Source organism: Manis pentadactyla, chromosome 9 (genome assembly GCF_030020395.1).
Source record: "Manis pentadactyla isolate mManPen7 chromosome 9, mManPen7.hap1, whole genome shotgun sequence".
NCBI classification, from domain to species: Eukaryota; Metazoa; Chordata; class Mammalia; order Pholidota; family Manidae; genus Manis; species Manis pentadactyla.
The window spans coordinates 117,595,297-117,620,550 of NC_080027.1; the positions used below are offsets into that span (position 1 = coordinate 117,595,297).

At 48.9% G+C, this 25,254-nt stretch overlaps 1 protein-coding gene across 6 annotated transcripts in view; it reads right to left on the reverse strand.

Moving 5' to 3' along the window:
- Positions 1-25,254, reverse strand: part of TRAF5 (TNF receptor associated factor 5) — a 44,006-nt gene that overhangs the window by 16,149 nt on the left and 2,603 nt on the right. For 2 of the 6 annotated variants that reach the window (XM_057507999.1, XM_036912467.2), the window contains exon 2: positions 3,081-3,299. In XM_057507999.1, the coding sequence (XP_057363982.1) occupies positions 3,081-3,167 (87 nt within the window). In that variant the 5' untranslated portion in view covers positions 3,168-3,299. Of the gene's footprint in view, positions 1-556; positions 587-2,030; positions 2,089-3,080; positions 3,300-20,692; positions 20,781-25,254 lie in introns of those variants that run through there. The other 4 variants (XM_036912463.2, XM_036912464.2, XM_036912462.2 and 1 more) reach the window with 4 other exon arrangements.

Below are 25,254 nucleotides of genomic sequence, written 5' to 3' on the forward strand. Positions count from 1 at the left end.
CTCCCCTGGCCTAGTGGGTGAGGCTGACACAGTAGAGCACTGGCTTCTACTCAGCATTTGTAAAACATATCTTAAGAGCATAAAGAAGGAGCATGTACATCAGACTAGTCCTGTTAGCAGAATTTTAAGGGAAGAAAACTTGAGCTTAAAAGGAAGTTTTAAGGGAGAATATCTTCATGACCATAGCTTAGGTAATCGTTTCTTAGATACAGCACTGAGAGAACAAGCAATCGAAACAAACAAAAGATAAGTAAGACTTCACCAAAATGAAAAACTTTTTACTTCAAAAGACACCATCAAGAAAGTGAAAAAGACAACCCACAGAAAATATCTGCAGCTCCTACACTTGATGAGATACTTGTCTCTAGAATATATAAAGAACTCTTAGAACTCAACAATATACAAGAAAAATAACCCACTTTAAAAATGGGCAAAGGTACAATAGCCAAGAAATGGAGGCAACCTAAGTGTCCATCAGTAGATGAATGGATAAAGAAGATGTGGTACATATACACAATGGAATATTACTCAGCCATAAGAAGAAAACAAATCCTACCATTTGCAACAACATGGATGGAGCTAGAGGGTATTACGCTCAGTGAAATAAGCCAGGCGCAGAAAGACAAGTACCAAATGATTTCACTCATCTGTGGAGTATAAGAACAAACAAAAAATTGAAGGAACAAAACAGCAGCAGACTCACAGAACCCAAGAATGGACTAACAGTTACCAAAGGGAAAGAGACTGGGGAGGATGGGTGGGAAGGGAGCGATAAGGGGAAAACAGGGGCATTCACACATAATCTGGGGGGGGCATGGGGAAGGCAGTACAACACAGAGAAGACAAGTAGTGATTCTATAGCATCTTACTATGCTGATGGACAGTGACTGTAATGGGATATGTCATGGGGACTTGGTAATGGGGGGAGTCTAGTAACCATAATGTTGCTCATGTAATTGTATATTAATGATACCAAAAAAAAAATGGGCAAAGGAATTGAATAGACATTTGTACAAAGAGGGTACATAAATGGCCGAGCACATGAAAAGATGCTTAACATCATTATTAGGGAAATACAAATCAAAAACACAAGATATCTCTTTATACCCACCAGGAAGGCTATAATCAAAAAGATGGCCAATAACAAATTTGGCAAGGATCTGGAGAAACAGAACTCTCCTACCTTACTGGTAGGAATGTAAAATGGTGCAGCTGCTCGGTAAAGTAATCTGGCAGTTCCTCAGGACATCACACATGGATTACCATGACCCTACACATAGTTATCGTATGAGCCAGTAATTCCACTCCTAGGTAAAGCTGACCCTCGAATGGCATGGGTTTGAACAGCCCAGGTCCACTTGCACATGGATTTTTTTCAATAAATATACTGGAAAAATTTATGGAGAGTTGCAACAATTTGAAAAAACATATTCTTTTTTAGCTTACTTTATTATAAGAGCACAGTATATGATACGTATATAAAATATGTGTTAATTGACTTTATGTTATCAGTAAGGCTTCCTTCTAGTCAACAGTAGGCTATTGGTAGTTAAGTTTTTGGGGAGTCAGAATTTATACGTGGATTTTCAACTGAAAGAGAGGCCAAATCCTCACATTACTCAAGGGTCAACTGTATATACCCAAGAAACAGGTACCCTTTAAAAGTAAGTTTTATGGCATATGAATTAGACGTCAATAAAGCTATTGTTAGATATAATAATAATGATAATAATAATAATAATCAAAGGAAGTTTGAGAGATTAACCAGATGAGAAAGTGAATTCCAGGAAACAGGATGTTTCATTTCTCCAAGTGACTCAGTGGCACTGGAGCTAGTATAGGAAGGGGGTGATCAACAGAGACCCTAACACGCCTCTCGAACAGGGGTAGGAATGGGTCTGACCTGTGCCCACAGCAGAGGAATGCGGATTCCAAGGAAGGTCCCTCTCCCCCACTCTCCTGCTCCAACCCAGGACACTGGCTTCTCCCTCACCCAGCGAACTGCTAAACCAAAGTAGTGATTTTCTTACCTCCTGAGATTTGATAACCTCCTTATCTACAGGGCAGAGTGGGACTGCGTTTAATTCTCTGGAGAGAAAAATAAAAACAGCCAGAATTAAGAGTTGGCCTTAACAGCTCTTTCAAGAGCCCCGCCAGCACTCCAGCCGAGCTGTGCTTGGCCGCTTGAAGTTCCTTCTGAGCAGCTTAGGCCTTGACTTTGCTCATGCTGTTCCCTCCTCTCAGAAGAGCTTCCAAGACTCCAAGTTCAGCCCATCCCCAGTCTGCCTGAAAAACTCCCATTCATCCTCCAAGATGCAAGTCAAACGGTGAGTCCCCCAGACAACTAAATGCCCTCTGCCAGTGCTTCCATGGCAGTCCTTTGCTTATCACAACCTGTCTCCTTCACTAGAAGGAACGTTCTAGAGGCAGAGACTGGGTCCTGCTCCACACTGGACCTCTAGCTCTTCACCTCTGCACATGAAGCTTAGCTAAGCACGGTGCCTGGAACACATAGGTGCTGAATGGACAAGCCCATGGATGCGTGAGAATGTGCTGTGATAACCCCATTTCCAAGCTGGAGTACAGTGTGGGTACAGGTTCCTTACTGACCCTACAGAAGACTCAAACGCCTGCTTCCATGTCTGTCCTAGTCTCCTCCCTCAAAATGGCATGACCCAGTTTTTACAGCTGCCCTGGAGCAGACAGCACCCACGGCAGCAAGGCCCCTTCTGGATGTCACAGCACCTCTGCCTTAAGCAAGGAAAGGTCAGGGTGACTAGGACAGAGACCCCCGAGAGCTACAGGTCCTTCCCAACATAGATGCCTTTGCATGCGAGACAGGTGTGGTCTGAATCTTAAGAAAAGGAGTATCAGTACGTGTGTGGCAAAAAATGGAGATTATGCCTCAAGATTACTCCTCAGAGAAGGGTCCTGGGAGAGCCCCTCTGCATATTCGTGGTCTGTGGCCAACCACAGCAATTCCAAAAACCTCAGTCACAGTCCCACAGCTGTGGAGGACACTGAGATCCCAGGAGCGCCCCCCTCTGCCTCTGGCTGGGCCGCGGGCCCTGCCCGCTCACCTCAGGGACAGGATGCAGTGCTGGCAGAAGCGGTGGCCGCAGCCTGTCTGCTGGGGGTTGTGGAGCACTGAGTGGCAGAAGGCACATCTGTAGCGCTCTTCTAACGGCTCCACAAACCGGTACTCTGCGTGGGGCTCAAAGTCCAAGGAAATGGAGTTGCTGGAATTCTGGCGGATGAAACCACAGGGGACACCTCCTTGCTCTTCCGAAGAAGCCATTCTGGGGGTTAGGGAAGAGAAGGAACATCAAGCCTGGAGAACCCAGCTGACGTCAGGTGTGCCAATTATTGGTTTACTAAATAATGACCACCACCCACATGGTCATTCTGTCATGACTGTGTCACAGTAACAGCCCTCCTGCCGGTGGTGGGCTCCCACAGCGGGGAGAGGTCTTTGCGGTGCTCAGGTGGGAGGCAGAACCAGGTGACTTCAAGCAGGATTCTATGAGACTTCAGCCTTTTGCCCATCCACCTTCCACAGGATGCTAAATTATCTCGCCAGTTTGGCTACATGCTTGGACAAAATACAACCAGGTATTAACTATAATCTGAGCAAACTCTTGTTAATGGATTTTTCTTCCACTCAGTTGGGAAAATTGAAAAAAATGTTCTGTTAATATCTTTCAAAAGTGAGAGTTTTGCACACCAATGCATTTCTTGCAATATATTATATATATACATATATCACCACCATCAAGCCAAACCACTTTTCACCTGAACTAAATAAAAGCCCATCAACTGCTTTACCCTGCAATCCATTCTCTATGCCATACCCAGGGTGATATTTTCAAAATGCAAGTGCGACTGCAGGTCATCTCTGCTCATTCAGTGGCTTTCCATGGCTCTTGGGGAATAGGCCATAATGCTAAGAGGCTGCAAGATGGCATCTCCCCCTCCCAGCAGCCCCCTGGACCTCTCCTCCCCTTGTATTTGGCACTCCAGCCACACAGGCTTTTAGTTCTTCTAATATATCATGCTGTCTCCTGCCACAGGGCCTTTTCACAAACTGTTGCCTCTGTCCAGAGTACCTCCCCTATCTTCTTTCAGTCCTCTTCACTTAGTTAACTTGCACTCATGCTTCAAATTTCACTTCAAGTGTCACATCCACAGGTAAACTTTCTCTTCTCCCCCTGGTCTAACAGCAGGAGGCCCATTCACCAATCTGTAAAACATGCACAGCCTTCAAGGGATAAGGTGGAGGTAGGGACTTTTCACTATATAATCCTTTTGAGTTTTTGAACATGAATACATTACCTATTCAAAAATAACTACACAAAATAAAAAACTAAAAACCACTGTTATATCCATCATAGAACTAGGTTCCTTCCCTTCTAATTTCAAATACTTGATTTGAAATTAGACATGCATTTGTGTGATTACTTGATTTATATCTGTGCCCTTCAGTGACACACAGGTTGCATCCAGTCTTGCTCAGGGTTGCATCTCCAGCCTTTAGTGCTAGCCAGGCATAGAGAACAACTCAGCTATTTGCTGAATTCATGTTGTTGAATGGACCTTTTGAAAAACCCTGAACAGGGCAGTTATAACTAGTGTTGGCCTCTAACAGTGATTCTTGACCTTGTTTTTAAGGACCCTCTGAACCCATTAGTGGTTGGTCTCCAGGTCTACAACAGCCCTGCCTCCACAGCAGAAATGCTGTTGCTTTTGGCACAGGAGTGGTGCTTTCAGAGTGTCTGGCAAATGGCTAAAGGGTGGGAGGCCATCTGGGGTGGGCCCCGTGGGTGATGTCTTTGCACATGGCTAGGGTCCAGGAAGGCTGGGCCTTAAAGCTTGCTTGCTTTGGCTTGGTCTTGGAAGCAATCATGACTCTCCTGCAGCTGATGAGATCAGCCAGGCCTGAGAGCAGCTGCGTGACCTGACCATGGATGCGAGAGATGAGGGGCCCCATTCAGCACTCAGTTCTGCTCCAGTCAGTGGCTGGCCTCTCACTGCTGGAGTGGTGTGAGTCCAGGCTGCCACCTGGGAGAACAGGCAGAGCAGGCAACTGGCCTCATGCGGCAAATAAAGATTTCTCTCTGGAGACGCCCAGCAGACCAGGGGCTTTTTATTTTTTTAATGCTAGGGTTTGAGACCAAAGTCCCATCTTTTTCCTCTCTGCATGTGTTTCTTGCAGAACTTCAAGGGTGGTTGTTCCCCTTTTAACATTGTTTTCCTATCTAGATTTAACAGAAGTTTCGATTATGAAGATGAGGCAGCACAGCACTTCACTTACATGCACAACCCTAGTAACAGAGGCTCACCCTCCCCTCAGAGAAGTGGCGGAACCAGTTCCAAACTGCTTTAAACTGCCCTGTGTGCCCTAGTCTCAAGGGAAGTTGATGATTCCTGGGTGACACCCCCCCAAAAAAAGAGTCTCTCTTGAGGTCAGGCTCATGTTTGTGTCACATGGCATCTAAATGTGGACTCTCAGAGCCGTCCAAGGTCCTTCCTAAAGCCACAGACTTCTTTATCCCCCAGAATAAAGCAGCAAGATGAATAAAACTCAATTCAGCTCCCCTCTGCTGAATTCCCAGAACAAGAATTTAATGAACTCATCTGTGTGTCTATTTTTCTCAACAACAGCAGTTCTCAAAATCCTGGTCTCAGGACCTCTCTTTAGACTCTTAAAAATTGAGGACCCAAAGACCCAGAATAGCCAACACAATATTGAAGTAGTAGAACAAAATTGGAGAATTGACACTACACGACTTCAAGATTTACAATAAATCTGCAATAATCAAGATAGTGTGATGTTGGTGAAAGAATAAATTGATCAGTGGAGCAGAACAGAGAGCCCAGATATAGACCCACACAAGTAGAGTCAACAGTCAATCTTTGACAAAGGAGCAGAGGCAGTACATGGAGCAAAGACAGCCTTTTCACAATTGGTGCTCGAACAACTGGACAGCCACATGCCAAAAGATGAGTCTAGACACAGACCTTATAACTCTCACAAAAATTGACTCAAAATGGATCACAGACTTACATGTAAAACAGAAAACTATTAACTCCTAGAGGATAACATAGGGGAAAACCTAGATGACCTTGGGTTTGGCAATGACTTTTTAGATGCAACACCAAAGGCACAATCATCAAAGAGAGAATTTATAAGCTGGACTTTATTAAAATTAAAAACGTCTCCTTTGTTAAAGACACTGTCAAGAGAATGAGAAGACAAGTCACTGACTGGAAGGAAGTATTTGCAGAAGACACATCTGATCAAGGACTGTGATCCAAAATGTGATCCAGGAAGTATAGAGATGGCAAATAAGCATATGAAAAGGTGCTCCACATCACAGTCACCAGGGAAATGCAAATTAAAACAATGTGATACCACTACCCACCTATTACAGTGGCCAAAACCCAGAACACTGACAACACCAAAGGCCGGTGAGGATATGGGGCAACAGGTATGTACTCTCACATTGCTGGTAGGAATGCAATACTTTGGAGGACAGTTTGGTGGTTTCTTACATAACTAAACATTCTCTTACCATCTGATCCAGCAGTCTCACTCCTTGGCATTTACCCAAAGGAGTGGTTCACTATTGTCCCATATAAAGCCCTGCACATGGATGTTCATAGGAGCTTTGTTCATAATTGCCAAAACTTAGGAGCAATGAAAATGTCCATCAGTAGGTGAACAAATAAACTGTGGAATGAATAAATGGAATATTTCTCAGCCTTAAAAAAGAAGTGAGCTATCAAGCCAAGGAAAGACATGGAAGAACTTTAAATTAATATTACTAAGTGAAAGAAGCCAATCTGAAAAGGCTACTCGCTGTATGATTCCAACTAGATGATAATCTGAAAGAGGCAAGATAACGGATTCAGTAAAAAAATTCATGGCTGCCATGGGTTAGGATGGAGGGAGGGAGAGATGAATAGATGGAGTATAGTATTTTCCAGGCAGTGAAAATACTCTGTATGATTTTCTAATGATGGATACATGTCATTATCCATTTGTCCAAACAAACAGAATGCAAGAGTGAACCCTAATGTTTGGATGATAATGATGTATCAAGGACAGCAGAAAGTGCCACCCCAAAATATGCTACTTTGGTATTAAGTTCCAGACACTTGAAAAACAACAAATGCTGAAAGAATCTTTCTCTGAACACCTTATCTATCTCAAGACAGATCCATCAAAAGGAACTCAATTATCATTAATCCCCTCCCCCAGGACTTTCATGGGAAAACTGAGTCATCACAAGAGAAGAAACTAGAAGTTAACACCCTGACAGACTTTGTCACAAACTATCACACCTCCCATCTAATCTTGTAAGGGCCTGCTCCTTTTTCCTAAGAATCATTTCCTCTCTTCTAAGAGGCCTACATCTTCCCTCCCCTTTCTCTCTAAAAGATGGTATTTAAGCCTGAAGTCTAAGCCACCTCAGAGAGTTACTCATTTCTCCCTGGGTCTCTCCCACATATACATGAGGTATATAATTAATAAACATCTGTTTTCTTTTCTTGTTAACCAGTCTTTTACTACAGGAGTCTCAGCTAAGAACTTGGGAGAGGGAAAATTATTTTTCCTCCTCTGTACAATGTAAGTTCATCAACAGTAACAAATGTGCCATTCTGATGGGGGACATTGATAATGGGGGAGGCGATGCATGTGTGAGGGCAGTGGGTATATGGGCAATCTCTGTACCTTCCGCTCCATTTTGCTATGAACCTAAAACTACTCAAAAACATAAAGTCTCTTAAAATAAAAAATTGAGGACCCTAAGAGTTTTTATGGAAGTTCTATTGATATAATCCATATTTGAAATTAAAATTGAGGAATTAAAAAAAATATTTCTTTATTAACTCAGTTTAATGTAATAATGAAGCAAGTGTATATCTTCATAAATAATATTTTTATAATAATAGAACTATAAAGGATGACGTTTCTCTGTTTAACAAATAACCATTTTCCCAAATGAAAAAGATCATTGAGAAGAGTGACACTGCTTTTCATTTTTGCACATCTCTGTTCGGGCTCAAAAGAAGATAGCTGCATTCACATACTCTGTCCTGCACCGAGACTGTTACAGTATCACATGCCATGTAGCTTCTGGGAAGCACCCCTGTATGCTTATGAAAGAAGGGAAGTAAAATTGGCAAATGATATCTTAGTATTATTATGAAAATAGTTTTGCCCTTGCAGACGCCCTGAAAAGGTCTCAGGGAGCCTCAGGCAGTGGTGTGGTGGTAAATGTTTAACAATCTCCTCTCCTGAGGGAAAAGCCCCAGTTTGTAAGATTTCTGTGCCGGAACATGCCTGAACATACCTGAACTAAGCAGGGCCTATTAGCTGCCTTCCTGGTAAGAGCTGCTCCAGCACCACCGGGCCCCTGAAGCATACTTTGGGAAACCACTGCCATCAGGTTCCGGAGTGGGCCTGGGTCCTGTCAATCTTTGGGCTGGCAGGGCCCAGCACGTGTGTGAGAGCCTTGCATACAGTCTTCTTGCTCCTGCAGAACAGCCAGCAGAGGCCTGAGACCAAGCGCCCTGCCTTCTCTCTCCTGGCCACTGTGTCTTGCCCGGCCCAGCTGGCAGGCCCACCATCCACTAACCTTGTTCCTCTTGAACCTATTGTCTTGTCCACAATTTGTTTTTATGCAATTGAGTTTTTATCTCATTAGACTTTTTTTTTTTTTTAAATAAGCCCATCTGTTCTGCTATACAATATGGACTTCAGATGTTTCAGGGCAGTGGTCTTACAAGTAAGCTGGGCTATGATGTCTCCAGGGGCAGGCAGGGTCTGTCTCATTCCTCTGAAGCTTCTTCAGATCAGTAACTCAGCTCCAAGAATGGAATCAATCCACTGTGCTCACTGACATGAGAGAGCCCCAAAAATAGAACTATAAAGGATGACGTTTCTTTGTCTAACAAATATATTTCTCAATTCAACATTTTCAGCCAGTACTCTGTCATTCCCAGGCAGTTATTTAGTGGAAATGACTAAGAGTTTCATTTTATTGAAATCTTTCCCCTTGGGGTATAATAGGTTATGTAACAGGAGCAGCCAGAGAGTTCAGTTCTTGAAAATAAGAAAAGAAAGTCTTTAAAATTACTCTTAGGGTTTGTATATCTGGAATGTACAGTGTGATCATCCCACCAAAGAGTTATTAACTCAAAACAAAAAGATAAGAGGAAAATCACATCCCACCCCCTTCCCCAAGAATTCTTACTGCATTTCTTTTAAACGCTTTTCTGGCTTCATAAATTGATGCATCTTTCCCTAAGAATCTTCTAGGAATTCCAAAGGAAAGCTGTGGATGTCATAATTTTAAATTCTTTTCTTAGGTATTTCTTCTGATTCGTTTTTGGGAAACATGTAATAAACAGCTTAACATTCTGAAGCAGCTTGAATTTAGCTTTTAGGTATAAAAAAAGGACATGTATCTAGCAGAATTCAGTCTCAGGTTTAGCAAAGAAAGCTAGGTCTTTGTCTGTCTACACCACTTTCACATCTTATTTAGATTAATGAAGGGCCAGAAAATTTGGGAATTTTTTAAGAATTATGTTATACTTTATATAACATAACATACAGGTTGTACTTTGTAACATTTAACTACATCTCCAGCTTTCAAGTTCTGATACTTGGGAGTTGCGGGGTACGATGGATCAGATTCCAGAATGAAAAGGGCAACAGGGCCAGAGACTTGGGCTCGGTCCTGTCTCTGCTTTGTACAGTCCCCTCCTTTGTACATCTCTGCACAGGCTCATGTCTGGGACTGGGTCCCAAGGATGCAGAGACCTGTGCCACTGTGTCTGCCCTTGAGGGTCTCTAAGTCCAGCAGAGAAAGTCAGACATGGGAATAATATAATAGCCGGGGCACCTACCACAGAGAGAGACTGAAACAAAGAAGCGTGGGGGGCCCGCTGAGAGGGAGCCAGTACTTCCGGAGGTGTCTGCTGGTTTCACAGAGAAGAAAACATCTCAGCCGCTCTTCAAGAAGGGAGAGTCATCTTGTACATGAAGGAGATAAAAGAACTTCTCCAAGGGTATCACAGAAGTTCTGGAACAGTGAGTAATTAACTGGCTGAAGTAGAATTCAGGGAACATGCCAGTCACTTGTCTGTCTGCTCTCAGACCCACTCTCTGCCCTTCTTTTGCCCTGCATCATGAGAAGGGCTAAGGGGTGACCCCCATTGTCTCTGATTTCTGGGCTCCCTGGCTTCTGGCTAGGTTCTGGCCAATGAGAGGCACTGCCCGGACACTGAAGGATGGCAGGTAGGGAAAAGCCAGTATTTCTCCTCTGTCCCTACAGGGCAGCATCTCACCAGTGAGAGGGTCTCCTCCAGGGCTTCAATCACCACCAGATGGCTCCTTTCTCTGTGAACTCGTTCCAGCTGGGCAGGCCCAGTGTGGTCCCCAGCTCCTCAGCTCTGCAAACACCATTTTCTCCCTTTGTCCCCCTCAGTTCTAGAGGGGGTGGGCAGCTTTCTGCTACAACTCATCTTCGAGCTGCCTCACTCTGAGTCTCCTGGTTGGCTTCCGAGCTTTGCCATCCCCCATGTAGCTGATCCCTGTGTAACTAAATTTCCTGTTGGAAACACCTGGAAGGGTCTCTGTGCGCTACCAGTGTGGAGAGCGTGGGGAGGAGCTCACGGGGAAGATCCCTGAGTGTACAGTCAGGAATTGCAAATGTTACCCCATGGGTTTCCTCTCTTTATTGATGATAAACAGAAGACAGGCCCGTGCAGGGAGCAGGGAGAGGTCACGACAGCAGACCCCAGAGAATAAGGGCAGTCTAATCTGAGGCAGGGGCGAAGAGAAGCCACGTCCGAGAGGCACTTCTGAGATAAAATGCAAAGACTTGGAAACGGATCTGATGTCAGGGCTGAGTGGAGAGTAACTCCTGGTTCCGGTTTAGAAGACTGGGTAAATGATGGCACCGATGGGGGAGGACGAAGGACAGTAGCAAGGGAGTGGCCGATGTGGGCAGCGGGTGCCTTAGGGACAGCTGTAGGGGGGTGGGGTGGATCAGACCAGCTGGCATCTAACATCTCTTCCAGAATAAATTATGATTCCTAGGACTGGCCACATTTCCTTTGTGGTATCAATCATTGTTTCTTTCACTTTACAAAGAATTTGGTTGTCCCTTAAGTGATGGTATTTGACATAACAGCTTAGCTCTATGTCAGGAAAATGAGATCTCGGGAGATTAGACATCCCAGAGTGACAGCGCTGGGAAACTCCCTGAAGCTGGCGTCTGCTGTCTGGCCCTTGTGTTCCTCCCCATTTGGGACTTAACTGGTGCTGCTTTGGCCAAAGTAATGTCCATTTAGCTTTGTGTGACCCTCCACCCCTTACGAGGTCTGAGATCCCTACGGCTAGTGACTGGATTAGACAAAAGCTCTTGGGGTCCAGTTAAATGTCCAGCTCCCTGGAAGGAGCTGGAGGACTATGGGAGAGGCCACAGGCTTCCCCAGGGCTCCTTGCTGAGGGAGGGCACTGAGAGCTGCAGAATCAGGAGAGATTGTTTTCTCTGGCACAGACACCTATGGGGGTTTAGGTGATAAACTGGAGCACAGAGTCTGGCCAGAGGTGCCCCAGATGGTCCCTGAGCCATGGGCAGCTGAGGGGCAACACCCCCTGACCACTGACAGCTGCCAGTCATAGGATGGGCTACTGGGAGGCAACCGGCCCTTTCCTGGCTCTGCTCAGGCCTCACCAGAAGCCTAAGGAGTCAAGTCCCTGACCCGTCCTTCAGCAACAGGGGGAGGCTGCACTGTGTCCCCCACAAACCCACCTGAGACCCAACGCAGGGCCTGAACTAAAGGAGGAGAGGCTGTGGTTAGTGACGAGGAGGCGTGGAAATGGCAGACACCAAGGAGCCTCTGGGATCTGTGCCCCAGGCAGTATTCTACGAGGGAGGGAATGGCTGGACATCCAGGTGCTCGTTGGCCAGGATAGGCAGTGCCCTCTCTCAGGGTCACTTCTGGCCCTTGAATTCTGAGATTCTACAAGTCCAGGAAGAAGAGCTACTACCAGGAAAATAAAGAGAAGAGGGGGCAGGGGGTGTGGTGGCGCAGAAGAAGAGGAAGAAGAAAGAGAAAAGCCCTTTATCTAATGTGTTATCCCCATGGCATGAGGGAGAACTGAGACAGGCTTGAATTGTTAATCAAAGCTTGTCTCCAACTGCTCAGAAAGACCTTCCCTCTGAAGATGAAACCTGTCAGGACAACTGCTAGGGTCCCTGCTCAAACCCTTGACCTCTTCCCCCTCTCCACAATCTCACAGCTTAACACACCACCACCGTCACAACCATTGTGTGACCTCTGGGAGAAACTGGTTTTGTTTTCATTCACCTTTAACCATGAGGGTCAGACAAAGAGGAAGGGCCTTGGAGAACCGCAGAAGGAATGAGACCATTTTCCATCAGACCTAATGTGGCGGGAAACCATGCAGAGACCAGGTGACGGCACAGCAGCCAGACAGTATGTGACAACAGTCCACTGACCCTCTGATCTACCCACGGGGTGGCTGGCTTTGCTACTTCAGAGGCAGAGGTGAGGTATGTGTTCTCTTCTTGTCCCTGCACTTTCACAGAAGAGGGTTTTCTTGGGCACAGGATGAATGATGTGGGTATGACTTTAATTCCTTTGAAGAGAAGTGTGATTTCTCTCCAAGCCGGGAGGAAACCCCTGGTTCCTCATTTTCCTGGAAGCACAACAATGCACTGCTGGTGAAACAAGGGGGTTCAGGGCTGAAGGGCATTCCTGCCCTCCTCCTGCCCCCCGCCCACATGCATCCTGCAGTAGCTGCTGCCTTAGTGGCGGGTGCACTCACAGGGAACCGTGAGCAAAAGCGGAGTGCTCAGAGTCCATCGGCTCCAGGCAAAGGCTGCAAGGGGACCTTTCAGGCCAGCTCTAAGAACTTGGACTGAGAGAAAAAAAATAAAGAAAGCCCCTCTGGTGCTTCCACATAAAAGCTTCCTCCTTAGGAGGCCTGACTGCTGTACTCTCAGCCTCCACTCTCGGCTCCAACTTGATCCCAGTCCCCTCTGCTGTCCAGGGCAGCACAGGTGCTCCTTGAGGGAGAGGCTGTCCTCATCAGCTACAGACCCTCAGAGCTAGCCCAGTGCCTGGCACAGAGAACGCGGTCAACGTTAGGTAAATAAGAAGGGCAACTGAAGATTAACGAGGCCTCAGGGGGAAAGGGCTACTGGAAGGACAACCTAAGGCCCATCTGAATGAGGCAGGCACAGGGCAAGGGGACAATATGGAAAGATGTGAATGGAACCTAAGGGCTGGAAGTGGATCTACGGGTCAGGATTACACTTACTGACGCTACATCCAGGCTCAGCACCAGCTATTTATATGCATTGCCTCATTTTAATCCTGATAGCAGCCCCATGACACACATACTTCTATTATCATCCCCAGGGGGGCAACTTGGAGAGGCATCAGCAGTGGGAGGCCCCAGGGGATAAACTGGGGCTCCTCCCTGCTTCTCCAAGGTCTGCCAAGAGGCAGTGTGGCTTCGTGGTTACCACCATGGCCTCTGGAGTGGATCTGCCTGGGCTCATATTGAGGTTCTATCCCTAAATGGACATGAACTCAGGCAAGTTACTTAGTCTCTATGCATCTCAGTGTCTTCATGTGTAAAATGGTGAAAATGATAATAATTACCTCATACAATGTTTGAAGATTAAATAAATTAATACTATGCATCCAGGGTCAGCTGGCCCACCTTTGTTTTTATAAATAAAGATTTTATCAGAACTCATTCATTTACATATCATCCAGGGTTCTTTTGCTACCACAGCAGAGTTGAGCAATTGTGCCACAGACCACATGACCTAAAGCCTAAAATACTTACTAACTAGTTCTTTACAGATTAAGTCTGCTGACCCCCACCCCACGCACAAAGAGATTATGATGGTGGTACACAGGAAGTGCTATGAGAGCTATTATTACTATTACTATTATCCTTAAGCATTTGCCCCATGGCCCCTCCATCGACATCTCCCACTGCAAGGATAACCTGATTGCCTGACATGCCAGGCCCTGAACCAGGCTCCGGGCACTGGGGAGAACAAGACAGAGAAGCTCTAAGTTGCTCCTGTGGGGCTTAGAAGCCAGTGGAGGAAGACGGGGAAGCACAAACCAAAGGGGTAACTATGGTCTGTGGTAAGTTCTTTGAAGAAATAAACAGGATGTTGAGATAATAAAGGAATAGGGGGAGCCACTGCAGATGGGCAGGCCTCATGGAGGAGGCAATACTTGGACAGCAACCAGAGAATGCGAAGCAGTAAGTGTGAGCAATGGCAGGAAGGCCGTTGCAGGCACAGGGGACAGGAGGGCTAATGATCAGGTCTGGGAAGGACTTGCCGTGTTTGAGAAGCAGAGGGGAGGCCAGGGCTGACCACACGTAGGGCAAGAGGAAGGAGTGTGGGTTTGTCCTAAGAGCAGAGGGTATCTGAATATTTTCAGGAGCCACTGGCGGTCTGCTCTGGAATCTGAGGACCATTCCGGATGCCGAGTAGAGGATGGGCCGCGAGGACTGGGGCACTGGGAGAGCCTCAGGGCTGCTGCTCATGCCGGTGGGGACCGGGAAGAGGTGGCACAGCCTGGACCACGGTGGTGGCTGGGAAATGCAGCACACTGCCGTGTGGGGGGTATATTTTCAGTCAGATCAAGAGGATGCAGCGACTGGGTATGACGCTTAAAGTCAGGGAGGAACTGAGGCTGGCACTAAGATTTGGGCCTCACCCTAGGCGACGGCCGCGCTGTTCCCTGGGATGGGGCAGAAACAGTGCAAAGGGAGGGAGGAAGGTCAGGAGTTGTTTGGGACCAGGGGAAAGAGTCTAATCCCTTTTCCTTAAGACACCCCTTCAAGTGAGGAGGCAACTGCCTGGGCCCCCTTGAGACCTGCCGAAACCTTCCTGCTTCCCTCCTATGTGCTTTCCATGCGTTCCTCCGCGCCTGTTTGCTGTGAATGGGCTGTGCTTCCTCTGTACCTCGTATTCCTTTGTCGGGGTCCAGGGTGAAGTGATGAGTAGCAGATCCCGCGAGCGCCCCCATCCCTACAGGCAGCACTCCTGCTGGGCTGGGGACACAGCCAGGAGCCACGCAGGCCCAGCACTGGCACCTGCAGGCTGCCCATGAGCCCATGGCTCTTCCAGATGCCACCCCCCCACATCTCTCACCTGGGACAGGGGTGCCACTGTCTCTCACCTGGGACCCCTCCCTAAGGGAAATGCTTCTCCTCTACCTGGAGCTGCCTTTCTGTTGCCATTTTTCTCATTTCTCTATTTCATCCTCCAAATGCCTTTTCCTCCCAATTCACCAGATGTGTTATTTTGAATTCATGTTCACTTTGGACTGTCTCCCCCTAAACATAAATTCACTCAATCAATCACTTTTGTAAATCACTCCTTTGCTGAGAACCTACTACATGCAGGCACTGATGAGCAAACAGCAATATTACAGCATGTCACCGGATTCCTCATACCCCCGGCCCTCCCAGAAGAGGGCTTTGGTTCACTTAACCTTAGCCCAGCAACGCCTCCAGCGACCACTTTCTCCCTGTCCCCTCCCCTCCATTCCTGGCTCCCAGGCAGTGCCTGCAGACCTGTAGCCCCATCAACCCCCCTGGGCATGTCCCTGCAGCTTTCCCTCCTCTCCTAGTCATCTGTACTCTGCCCTGGAATCAGGCTGGGGCCCAGATCTCCTGGGTGTTGCAGGGCATGGGTGCGCGATGCCCTATGTAGTTTGAGAGGGCATACTGTATTAGTTTGATGATCTAAACTACAATCATATAATCTGACTTGTGGACTAGTCTCTCCTAAATTGTCAACCTTCTGCCTTTTATATGGCATTTGGTACCTCCTTCTAGAAACTCCCTGATCCCTTGGCCCTGGGGATGCTGGGCTATTTGGTTCTCCTCCCACCCCTGACCACGTCTGGGCTCCCTGAGGGGCTCCCTGGAGCCTGGGTCAGCCCTCTGCCCTTGTTCTTGCCACACTCCTACCTCTCTTCATTTGAAAGACTCCCTCATCCCCAGCCAGACTGTATTTCTGAATGCAGGTGGGGTTCCCCACTTGACCACCTCATGGGGCTGCCACCTCAGACTCCCACTTCTCTCCCCCTTCTCCCTTTCTGATCACCCTAATTTCTCACACAGACAGGAAGACAGAGCACATTGCTCCCAGGAAGGGATGGAGATTCCAGTGACGTGCAGGCACAGCGACATGGACACTTGGATACAGAGCCAACAGACAATAGTCTAGGGTTTCTAGAAGGAAGTACCAAATGCTCCCTGGAATTCAGGAGCACTTTTAAGCAGAGGACTAGGCCCAGCCTTTGCCGAATGCCACGCACCCTGGCCTACGGGTGCCCTGAGGAAAGGGGAGAGACCTGAGACCATCCTAGCCAGGCTACAGACCAGACAGCCAAGGATTCAGAAACCTTGGCTTGACCTTTGGCAACTCTTGGCTTCCAAAGGGCAACATCATTCCAGCTGTTCCTCACCTTCCCACACATTCCCGTGCACAGATGCCTTCATATTAGGGTCCTTTCTCCAAAGCTGACCACAGAGGTGTGACAAACTGTCACCTGCCGACTGCCCCAGAGCTGAATGCTTCTGTGGCTGGAATATGAGACCAGGGTTGTGAGAGGCAGATGGGCAACCCCCTCTAGACCAGCAGCGAGGCCAGCTCTGACCCTGGCCCAGAGAGGAAGCAGACGAGACCAGAGGTGGCCCTCTCACCCCAGCCCTGAGAGGAGACGCTTCCTGAGGTCCGCCATGCCCCCTCACGGGTGGGCATCCAAGAGTCTAGCTTGTGGAACATTGCAGCTCTTGGGGGCAATGCCTGACATCAGGTTCTTGGGACTGACGGTCTTGACCCAGACAACAGAAGATGGAGAGCAGAGGGGGAGGCGAGAGATGGGACCCAAGAGAAGCAAGAAGAATTTGAAAGAGTGGCTCCCCTCCACCACCACCACAGCTGGGCCAGTCAACTATGGGAGAACCTCAGGGAGCAGCTAGCCAAGGGTTTCACAATTTTTTGAAAACAGTGGAACTCATCAAATCAAGTCTCGTGCAGAAACATCAGACATGAAAATGTACAGAGGAACAGTTCTGGTTGAAGCAAGGCCTGTTGGGTTTCCCTCTGGCAGTTCTTTTGGGTAATCTCAGGGCATCCATGGCTTGATTTTTCAAGGTGATAACAATAATAATAGTAATAATAATACTACCACTTTACACACGCCAGAACTTTGCAGTATGTATTTTTACATACAGTATCACACCCAGTCCTCATGCTAGCCCTGTGACAACACCACCCATCATTTCCGATGACGTACTTGAGACCCCAAGTTGCCAAGCGGTGTGCCCCAAATTGCACAGCTAGCACGTGGCAGAGCAGGAACTTGAATCTAGGCTTTCTGACTCCAAGTGCAGTGCTCTTTTCTCTGTGTCATGGCTGGGGGAAGATGTACCATATCCCAACCAGCACCAAAAGGGAGGTCTTAATGAGAGGAAGCACAACCTAGAGACCAGCCCTGGAGCCAACCACTGGCATCAGTCTCTGCTGCCATTTGCTTCTGTGGGTCTTTTTCTTGCCTAGAAAGCAGGATGACAACAGTACCTGCCTCTAAGGCTTGGAGTTAAGATGAATTGTGCTAATCCACATAAATTACTAGCACACAGTGCCTGGCACATAAATAAGCTCCTAATATCTATGCATGTCTATCCTTCACTCCTGGCCAGCATTTATTCAGTGCCTGCTGCATGCAGAAGTCTGCACCTATCCTACTGTGGGAGGCGGGTGGATGGGACAGGAAGCCAAGGTACCAGAAATGCCTGTTCCTGAGGTTTGCAGTCCTGATGGGGATCATGCCTATACACAAAATACAGCAACATTTCCAGAGTAGTCAGGTCCTAAGAATGTACCTTACAGCACAATAAAAATGCTGGCTTGGATACCTTACCCCGGAGAAACATACCTCTGTGTTGGAGGCTTATTTGTTACAAGAGTTTAGCCTCCCCTAATTGATATAGTTCTCCTACTGAGAGTAGCTAGAAGTCTGCTTTTTAAACAAGTTCCCGTGCTAGAGTCTACTCCCCATTACCATGTAAGAAGCACCAAGTTAGACCATTGTGCCAGCTTCCAGGTCACTTCTCCTCCTCACTGGTCACTCCCTGCCTCCATGTCTCTGAGTTTACAGCCTGGGGCTGGACCTCTCCTCTCTTCTAACTACACTCCTTCTGGTGAACGAGCCTGCCTTAAATGCCATCTATGGCTGACAATGCCCCGGCTTCCACCTGCAATCTGGACCTCTGACTCTAACTGCCTGGTCCACATCTCCACATTTGCTTACTAAGAGGGATCTCAAACGTAGTACATCCAACCCTCCCCACCTGCTCTTCCCACAGCCTTCTTCTGCTCTGTTCAATGGTACCGCCAATCAATCACCCTGCTGCTTGGACCAAAACCTTCAGAGTCATCCTTGGCTCCTCTTACGCTCCACCCCACACCACACCACCAAATCCCATCAGCTCTTCTTCCAAACACACTTACCACTGCTCACCATTTCAGCCGCCCACGCTGAGCCAAGCCGCCGCCATCTCCCCACTGCTCACAGCATTAGTCTGCCCCCTGTCTCCTCCCTGTCCCTCCCCGCTGGCCGAGTCACAGTCCAGTAGCCGGTGCCCCCCTTTTAAAAACAGAGGTCAGACGTGTCATTCCTCTACGCCCGTGGCTCCATCTCACTCAGGGTAAAAGCTGATCCTTAGCATCCTATGGGACCTGCCCTCCGTTCTCTGTCTTATTTCCTAGAGCTTTCCTCCTGTTCACACACACACTCCCACCACAACGGCCTCGCTTTTTCTTGACTAGTAGAAAGAGCCTTCTGCTCGCTGTCCCCATGTCTGGAACGCTCCCCTCCATGACACCTGAACGGCTTGTTCCCTCGTTTCAGGTACCTGATCAGATGTTACCTCACAAGTGAGGCCTTTGCTGACCACCCCCCAAGGAAATGCAGCTTCCCTGCACTAATTACCATCTGGCCAGTTATATGTTTACTTCTTTACTGTCTGTCTTCTCCTGCCAGAATATAAGCTCTGTGAGGTCTGAGATGCTTTTGTTGTTTACTAAGGAACCAAGACTTAGACAGTGCTCATGATAGGCACTGAATAAATACTATGGAAAGACTGCACAGCTGCCTTATTCTGCAGAAATCAGGTGTTCTGCAGAAAGCAGGCCACCTCCTTCCCACGCAGCCCACTTCCTGGTGCCCAGCACTTCTTATTTCAGCTGTTGGTAAGTCCTGAAATGCTACCCCTTCCAGCTAGAGAAGGCAAAGCTGGCTGGCGATGGCCAGCCTGGGGAGGGGTAGCTGGTGTAGGGAGCTGCTCTAGCCACATGGGGCTGCAAGTGTGAACTAACTCCTGGGGAGGGGAGCCAGGTCCCTGGGAAGGATAGGAAGACACTAAGAAGCATTTTTAAAGGTAGACAAGCCCTCAGGTCAATTCAATAAACACGCATGGGTGCTTCACCTGGTGCTCGAGAGCTCCAATCACACTCGCCAGGCTCTTTTCTGGAGGTTTCATCATGGCAACAGGTAAGAATGGAGAGCCAGGTTTCCCTTTTCAGCCCACTCTTTTGTTTTCAGGATCTATTTCAAACCTTTCTCCTCTCCATGAACCTTGGCCACGCCCCCCCAGGCTCACCAGGAAACTTCACTTCCTACTGCACAGAAAAAAACAGCAGTTTTCTGCCCAGAACTACCTCCACTTCTGCTGTGAGACCTGCGCACCTCCCCACGTGGGGCCCCCTTTCCCCCCCAGGGCTGTGGCAAAGGGGGCCTCTGAATCAGGCCAGGCTCTCCACCTGCACTGGACTCCGGCCGCTTTGGGGGTCTTTGGTGTCAACTGCCACCCACTCCATGTGCTGCGTCCCCAACCGCTCCCCTTCAGGGGGCTCCCTCCAGCAGCACTGCCAGGGGTCTCCCGCATTCCTCTAAACTCTGAGCCCCCCTCTCACAGCCAACCTTCTTCACTCATCCGCCCCCTCACACTGTGGAGTGCCTGCCTCCTCCGGGCTCTCTTCAGTCCAGTCCTCAGCCACCCTGGCCTGGCTAACACCCCCTCCGCCCACGGTCCCTAGTGACTTCTGGGCCACTAACACCAAAGGTGAGTTTTCCGTCTTCATCCCACCTGGCCCCCTCAGCAACACCTGACACTGCTGACCCTCCAGGCTCTCCCCCAAAATACTTTTGCCTTTAGCTTCCCTGCAACCACAGTCCTGGCATCAAACACCACGTAGAATGAACAACTCCAACTGGCTCTCCTCAGCCCAGTCGGCTCCTCTGTATCTATACCCACACATGCTACGCCCCATCTAGTGTCTCCTTTTGAACAGCCTGCAGGCATCTTAAAGCCAACACACATGTAAAACTGAACCGACTCTCCTCTCCTGGCTGCCCTCTCCAGAGCCCCCCCTTGGTGCGGACCCACTCCTCACCCGGCATCACTCCCCGTAATGCTGTCTCCGCACCCCCCACCTCCAGTCACCGAGGCCCTCTGAATGCTCCTCACAGATACATTCCGCCCACTTGTCCCCACCCAAACCACCGACCCCTGATGGAAGCCACCGTCCCCTCTCACCTGGGCCACTGGAACAGCCTGATAGCTGGTGCCCCCTCACCCACTTGCTGCTCCGAAGCAATCTCCACACAGCAGCCCCACCAAGCTGCTGAAAACAGAGGATTATATAGCGCGCTGGAGGCAACACAGCTGGTCAGTGCTGGGTGAGGATTCAGTGCTTGCCTCCTATCCAAGCCACTACACCACACTGTCCCTGGTGCCCACTCACTGCCTGAGACGCAGGCGGTGTGCCCCATGAGGGGAAGTGTGACGACCCACTGCATCATCTTTTTTGGTCCTCACGTCCCCCTTGGGGTCTACAAACAAGAATGACAATTCCACTTTTCCAAATGAGGGAGGAAAATAGAGTTTGAGGGGTTCAAAGGGTCACCCAGCAGTAGGTGGAACGCAGGTCTCCTAGTTCCTTGTTGGGGTGATTTTCTTGATGCATGACCATTGTTAGGCACTGGCAGGTGGAACTATGCAGGAAAGCCATGCAGAAAACAGTTACCGTAGCAGGTCTAAGACTGCTCCCCTTAGGAAGGTCTGCTTGCAAGGATGGTCCTTGGCTGATGTCTGCTGGGAAGGTGGATTTCAGGCAGGTTCCCTAACTGATAGGGTGGCTCACTGTGCCTAGACTGTTCTGCAAATGATGTGGTTTATGATGACCACCTGTTTTCTTCTGGAAGTCTGGAGTTTTGGTATATGCTAGGTAGAAGGCACCTAGATACCCAGTCCTCAATAAAAACCCTGGGCACTGAGTCTCTGATGAGCTTCCCTGGGGGACATTTCACTCAGTGCTGGAGGAATTACATCCTATGTGGCTCCACTGAGGGAGGCCTCTTGAAAGCTTGTGCTTAGTTCCTCTGCACTTGGCCCTGCGTGCCTTTCCCCTTTGCTGACTATGCTTTATATTTTTTTGCTGTAATAAATCATAGCTGTACAACTATAGGATGAACCCTGTGAGTCCTCCTAGCAAATCACGGCATGGTCTCAGGAACCCCCAAGGCAGAAGTCTTCCTAAAAAGAGATGAATTTTGAGTTTTCTTTGAAAAGGTGAGGGGGGCATTAATTAGCATATTAAAACAGCAGGCATTCCAGGTGGAAGAAATGATATGAAGAAAAATTAGGAATAGATAAGCCAGGTGCGGAAGGCCCTGCAGCTGTTTAATGTGGCCTATACAGAGCTGATCTTAAGAAAATCAAGCATTACAGTTGTGAGCTGGAAGAGACGGAGACTGGAGAGGCCACACGTGTTGGAATGATCTAGTGTCAGTGGAGTGAGCCACTTGAAGTCACACAATTGGAACTGTTAGTATCAAGGAGGGAATTGAAAGAATTTAGTGTGTGGCTGCCTACAGCTAAGCTGGCGTTGGCCATTTCCGAGGAAGGTCTCCTAGAGTACTACAGAGAGGTTGAAGCAGCATGCCAAAACCTGGCTTTTCAAATAAACCACCTCAACATAAGGAAATCGGCTGCAGAATAACTGCTTCCCATCCATGAAGCTCCATCATTCACACAGTCCTGTATCCCTTTGAAACGCCTTTGCCCCAAATCCAATGTTGTCCAGCCCTCCTCTCCACCCCTTCTCACTCCTCAGGAGGGCTTTCTGGAATAACCCTACTTGATTGTTTAATTGCTTCTATTCTGCATCTACTGAGCACTTAAGCCTTTGCTTTTATGTTAAATTATTTCCCGCCTTTGACCCGGGGAAGCATGAGTAAATGTTCCTAGATTGTATCACAGGTACCTGCTCCTTCTCTTCCTCTGAATCCTAACATCACAGAGGCTGAAGGCAGCCTTTCACGAACTGTCAGCTGCACCCCACCACCTGCTTCCATCCTCCAGCACCAAGGGCGCCTCTAACAGAAGGCTCAGAGCATGGCCTGGCTGTTCCCCGCCACCCCCCTTGGGAAGGGAGCACAGAGGGGCTCTGGCTCGCAGCCTGGCACCAGGCAACCTCACTCCTCACCCTGCTCTGACCTCATAGCTGGATCCTCTCTAAAGTAACTGCTGGGCTCCTGGTGATCAAGCCAGCGCCTGATTTTGCTTCCCAAATCCATTTTATTTCTTCTGCTGGGTCCTTGTGTGGCCTCCCTGCCCAGCACTATTATTTCTCCAAGGCCACAGCTGCTCTGCCCCAAGTTCTTTTAAAGACTGGAATCCCGCCCCAGAAACCCACCCCCAGCAGTTGGGCTTCCATTATCTGATGCCGCCTGCCTTCCTCTCTGCCCTCAGCCTGCCAACAACTCATCCCAGCTTATCCCCACCATGCCCTGTCCCAGTTCACCTACCCTGGTGCCTGAGGTCTGCTTGGTCTAGAAATTGCCAAATGGCAGCAATAGGCTAGTTTAAATAATGGTCTACCCTGGCACAGAGCAGCTCTTTCGCTTGTTTGTTTTTAATTTGCATTTGAATGCCTTTACACTGGACGCACACTTTGCACGTCCCCAGGGACCCTACAGTGCCATTTTGCTATCAAACACCTGGAAGAAGAAAACCAGCTTAACTGAGTCCCCACCAGACACTAGGCTCTGTGTATACACTGGCTCATTTAATCCTTTCAGCAACCCACATGGGCAATGTTATTATCTCTGTTTACCAGTGGGAATACAGAAGCTCGTGGAAGCTGGGCAACTTGCCCAGATCAAACTACAACCAGCAAGTCATGAATCCAGATTCAAACCCAGGCCTGCCAGATTCTGAGGTCTGCACTATTTCCACTATGACGTCAGTGAAAGCAGTAGGTCTTGATTAGGCTGTGCATTAAGGAGGCCCCTCTGCAGCAGAGGGGAAGAGAACACAGAAGGGCAGGGTAGCGAGAGAAGGGACAATTACAGTAGTACGAAAGAGGTCGGACGGATGGGAACTCGGGCAGCAGCCCAGGGAACAGAGAGTGGACCAGGACAGGCTTGAGGAGACAGGGCAGAGGGAACTAAGGGTGAGCAGTGGTGTCTGCAAGGGTTACAGAGAACACACAGGGAGGCAGTTGTGTCTAAGGTGCTCCTGAAACACCCCAGTGAAGATTTTGTGTATCACTAATCAAACTGGCCTGGAAGAGACAGAGATCAGAGACTTGATTAGTGTATCCGTAGGGCTGTTGGTTTAAGCCCTGGGAGGACAGGAGAGCTCTAGGAAGAGGAACACGGGGAATAGAAGGCCGGCCTCGAGGACACAGCCTCAGCGCCACACCAAGCACACGCAGGGCGGGGGGAGGATGAGAAGCTCGAGGTCAGCGGAGGGGACATGAGTGGGGACGGTGGCACCCTCTGAGTTGAGCAACAGCTGCAAAGCAGGCTGGCGACTGAGGATTACCAGGCCCTGGAAACCTTCAGCAGGCAATCTGAGCGCACGGCAGGTGCACGGTGCCCGGGGAGGATGGAGCACAAATGCTGGCTGCTCTTTCCAGAAGCTTGTCAGTGACGGTGAGAGAAGAGGGGCTGGGGAAACACAGGTCTTCCTGTTTAACAGACTGAGCATGTAGGGAAGGGGCAGGAGCCGGTGGTAAGGGACCAACGGCAGGAATCTCTCAGAGGGAGGAGAGGGCTGGATCAGGAGTGTAAGTGGGGAAATTCCAGGGATGTTTGGAATGGGTGAGGAGGGAAGCTGACAGAGCACCTGTCAAGAAAGGAGATGTGGGCAAGTGCCGACAGAAAGCATGATGGGCACCCCTCCCAGCTTATGGGGGGCACTCACAGGGCTCTGGCCTTCAGCGTGGGCCACAGCACCTGCAGGTTCATTCAGATGGACACTTGCTCCAGCACCATCTAAGCATGTGCCACCACCTGCCTCCAGATAACAATACGAGTGGGTGCTCATCACTGTCACTGCAAATGGACTTCAAATTTTTCTGTTGGGACTAATGAGTATTTTCACTTTTATTTCCTCCCTGGTCCTCCAGCCCACTTCCTCCCAAGACAGGGCCTGTCGGGTGTAATGGTTGACTGCTGTCTGCCACTCCAAACAAAGCTTTTCTCTGGGCCAAGTGACACACTCCCTGGGGGCCAGGCCTGACCTGAGCAGGGGCAGGAGACCTGCCAGCCTTGGGGACTGCTTCTGCCTGGCAGCATGTGCCTCACTGCCCCCAACATACCATGGCTATCCACTCCCCACAGCCCCACCAGGGTGACAGCTCTTGCTACCGAGGAACCTCACAGAAAGCCATCACCTAGGCAGGAAAACTTTTCAGAGACCAGGTCAGCAACTGCTCCCACTTCCCCTGGTCCATTAGCTCATAAACGCCCGGATCAGTGATAAAGGTATCAGACAGCCTAGGATGAATGTCTTTCTGTCCCCGTGCCCTTCCTGTGCCCAGAATCCTGGCTTCCTCTAGCCAAGAGGCTGTGAGAAGAGTTCAAGAGTTGGAGTCAAAAGACTTGGGCTGGAGTCCTGACTGGTCCCTACATGCTGTGCAGTCTTTCAAGTCACTTCTGAGCCCCAGCTTGCAACCAGGTCAAGTGGAAAGGGCAGCACCTGCCCCTCCCTCCTCCCAGGAGAGATAGGCTATCTGTAAATTATACAGCGCTATTCTGACTTCTGGGATCTAAGCAAGTCCCAGATCTCTCTCTCCAGAGCCCCGCCGC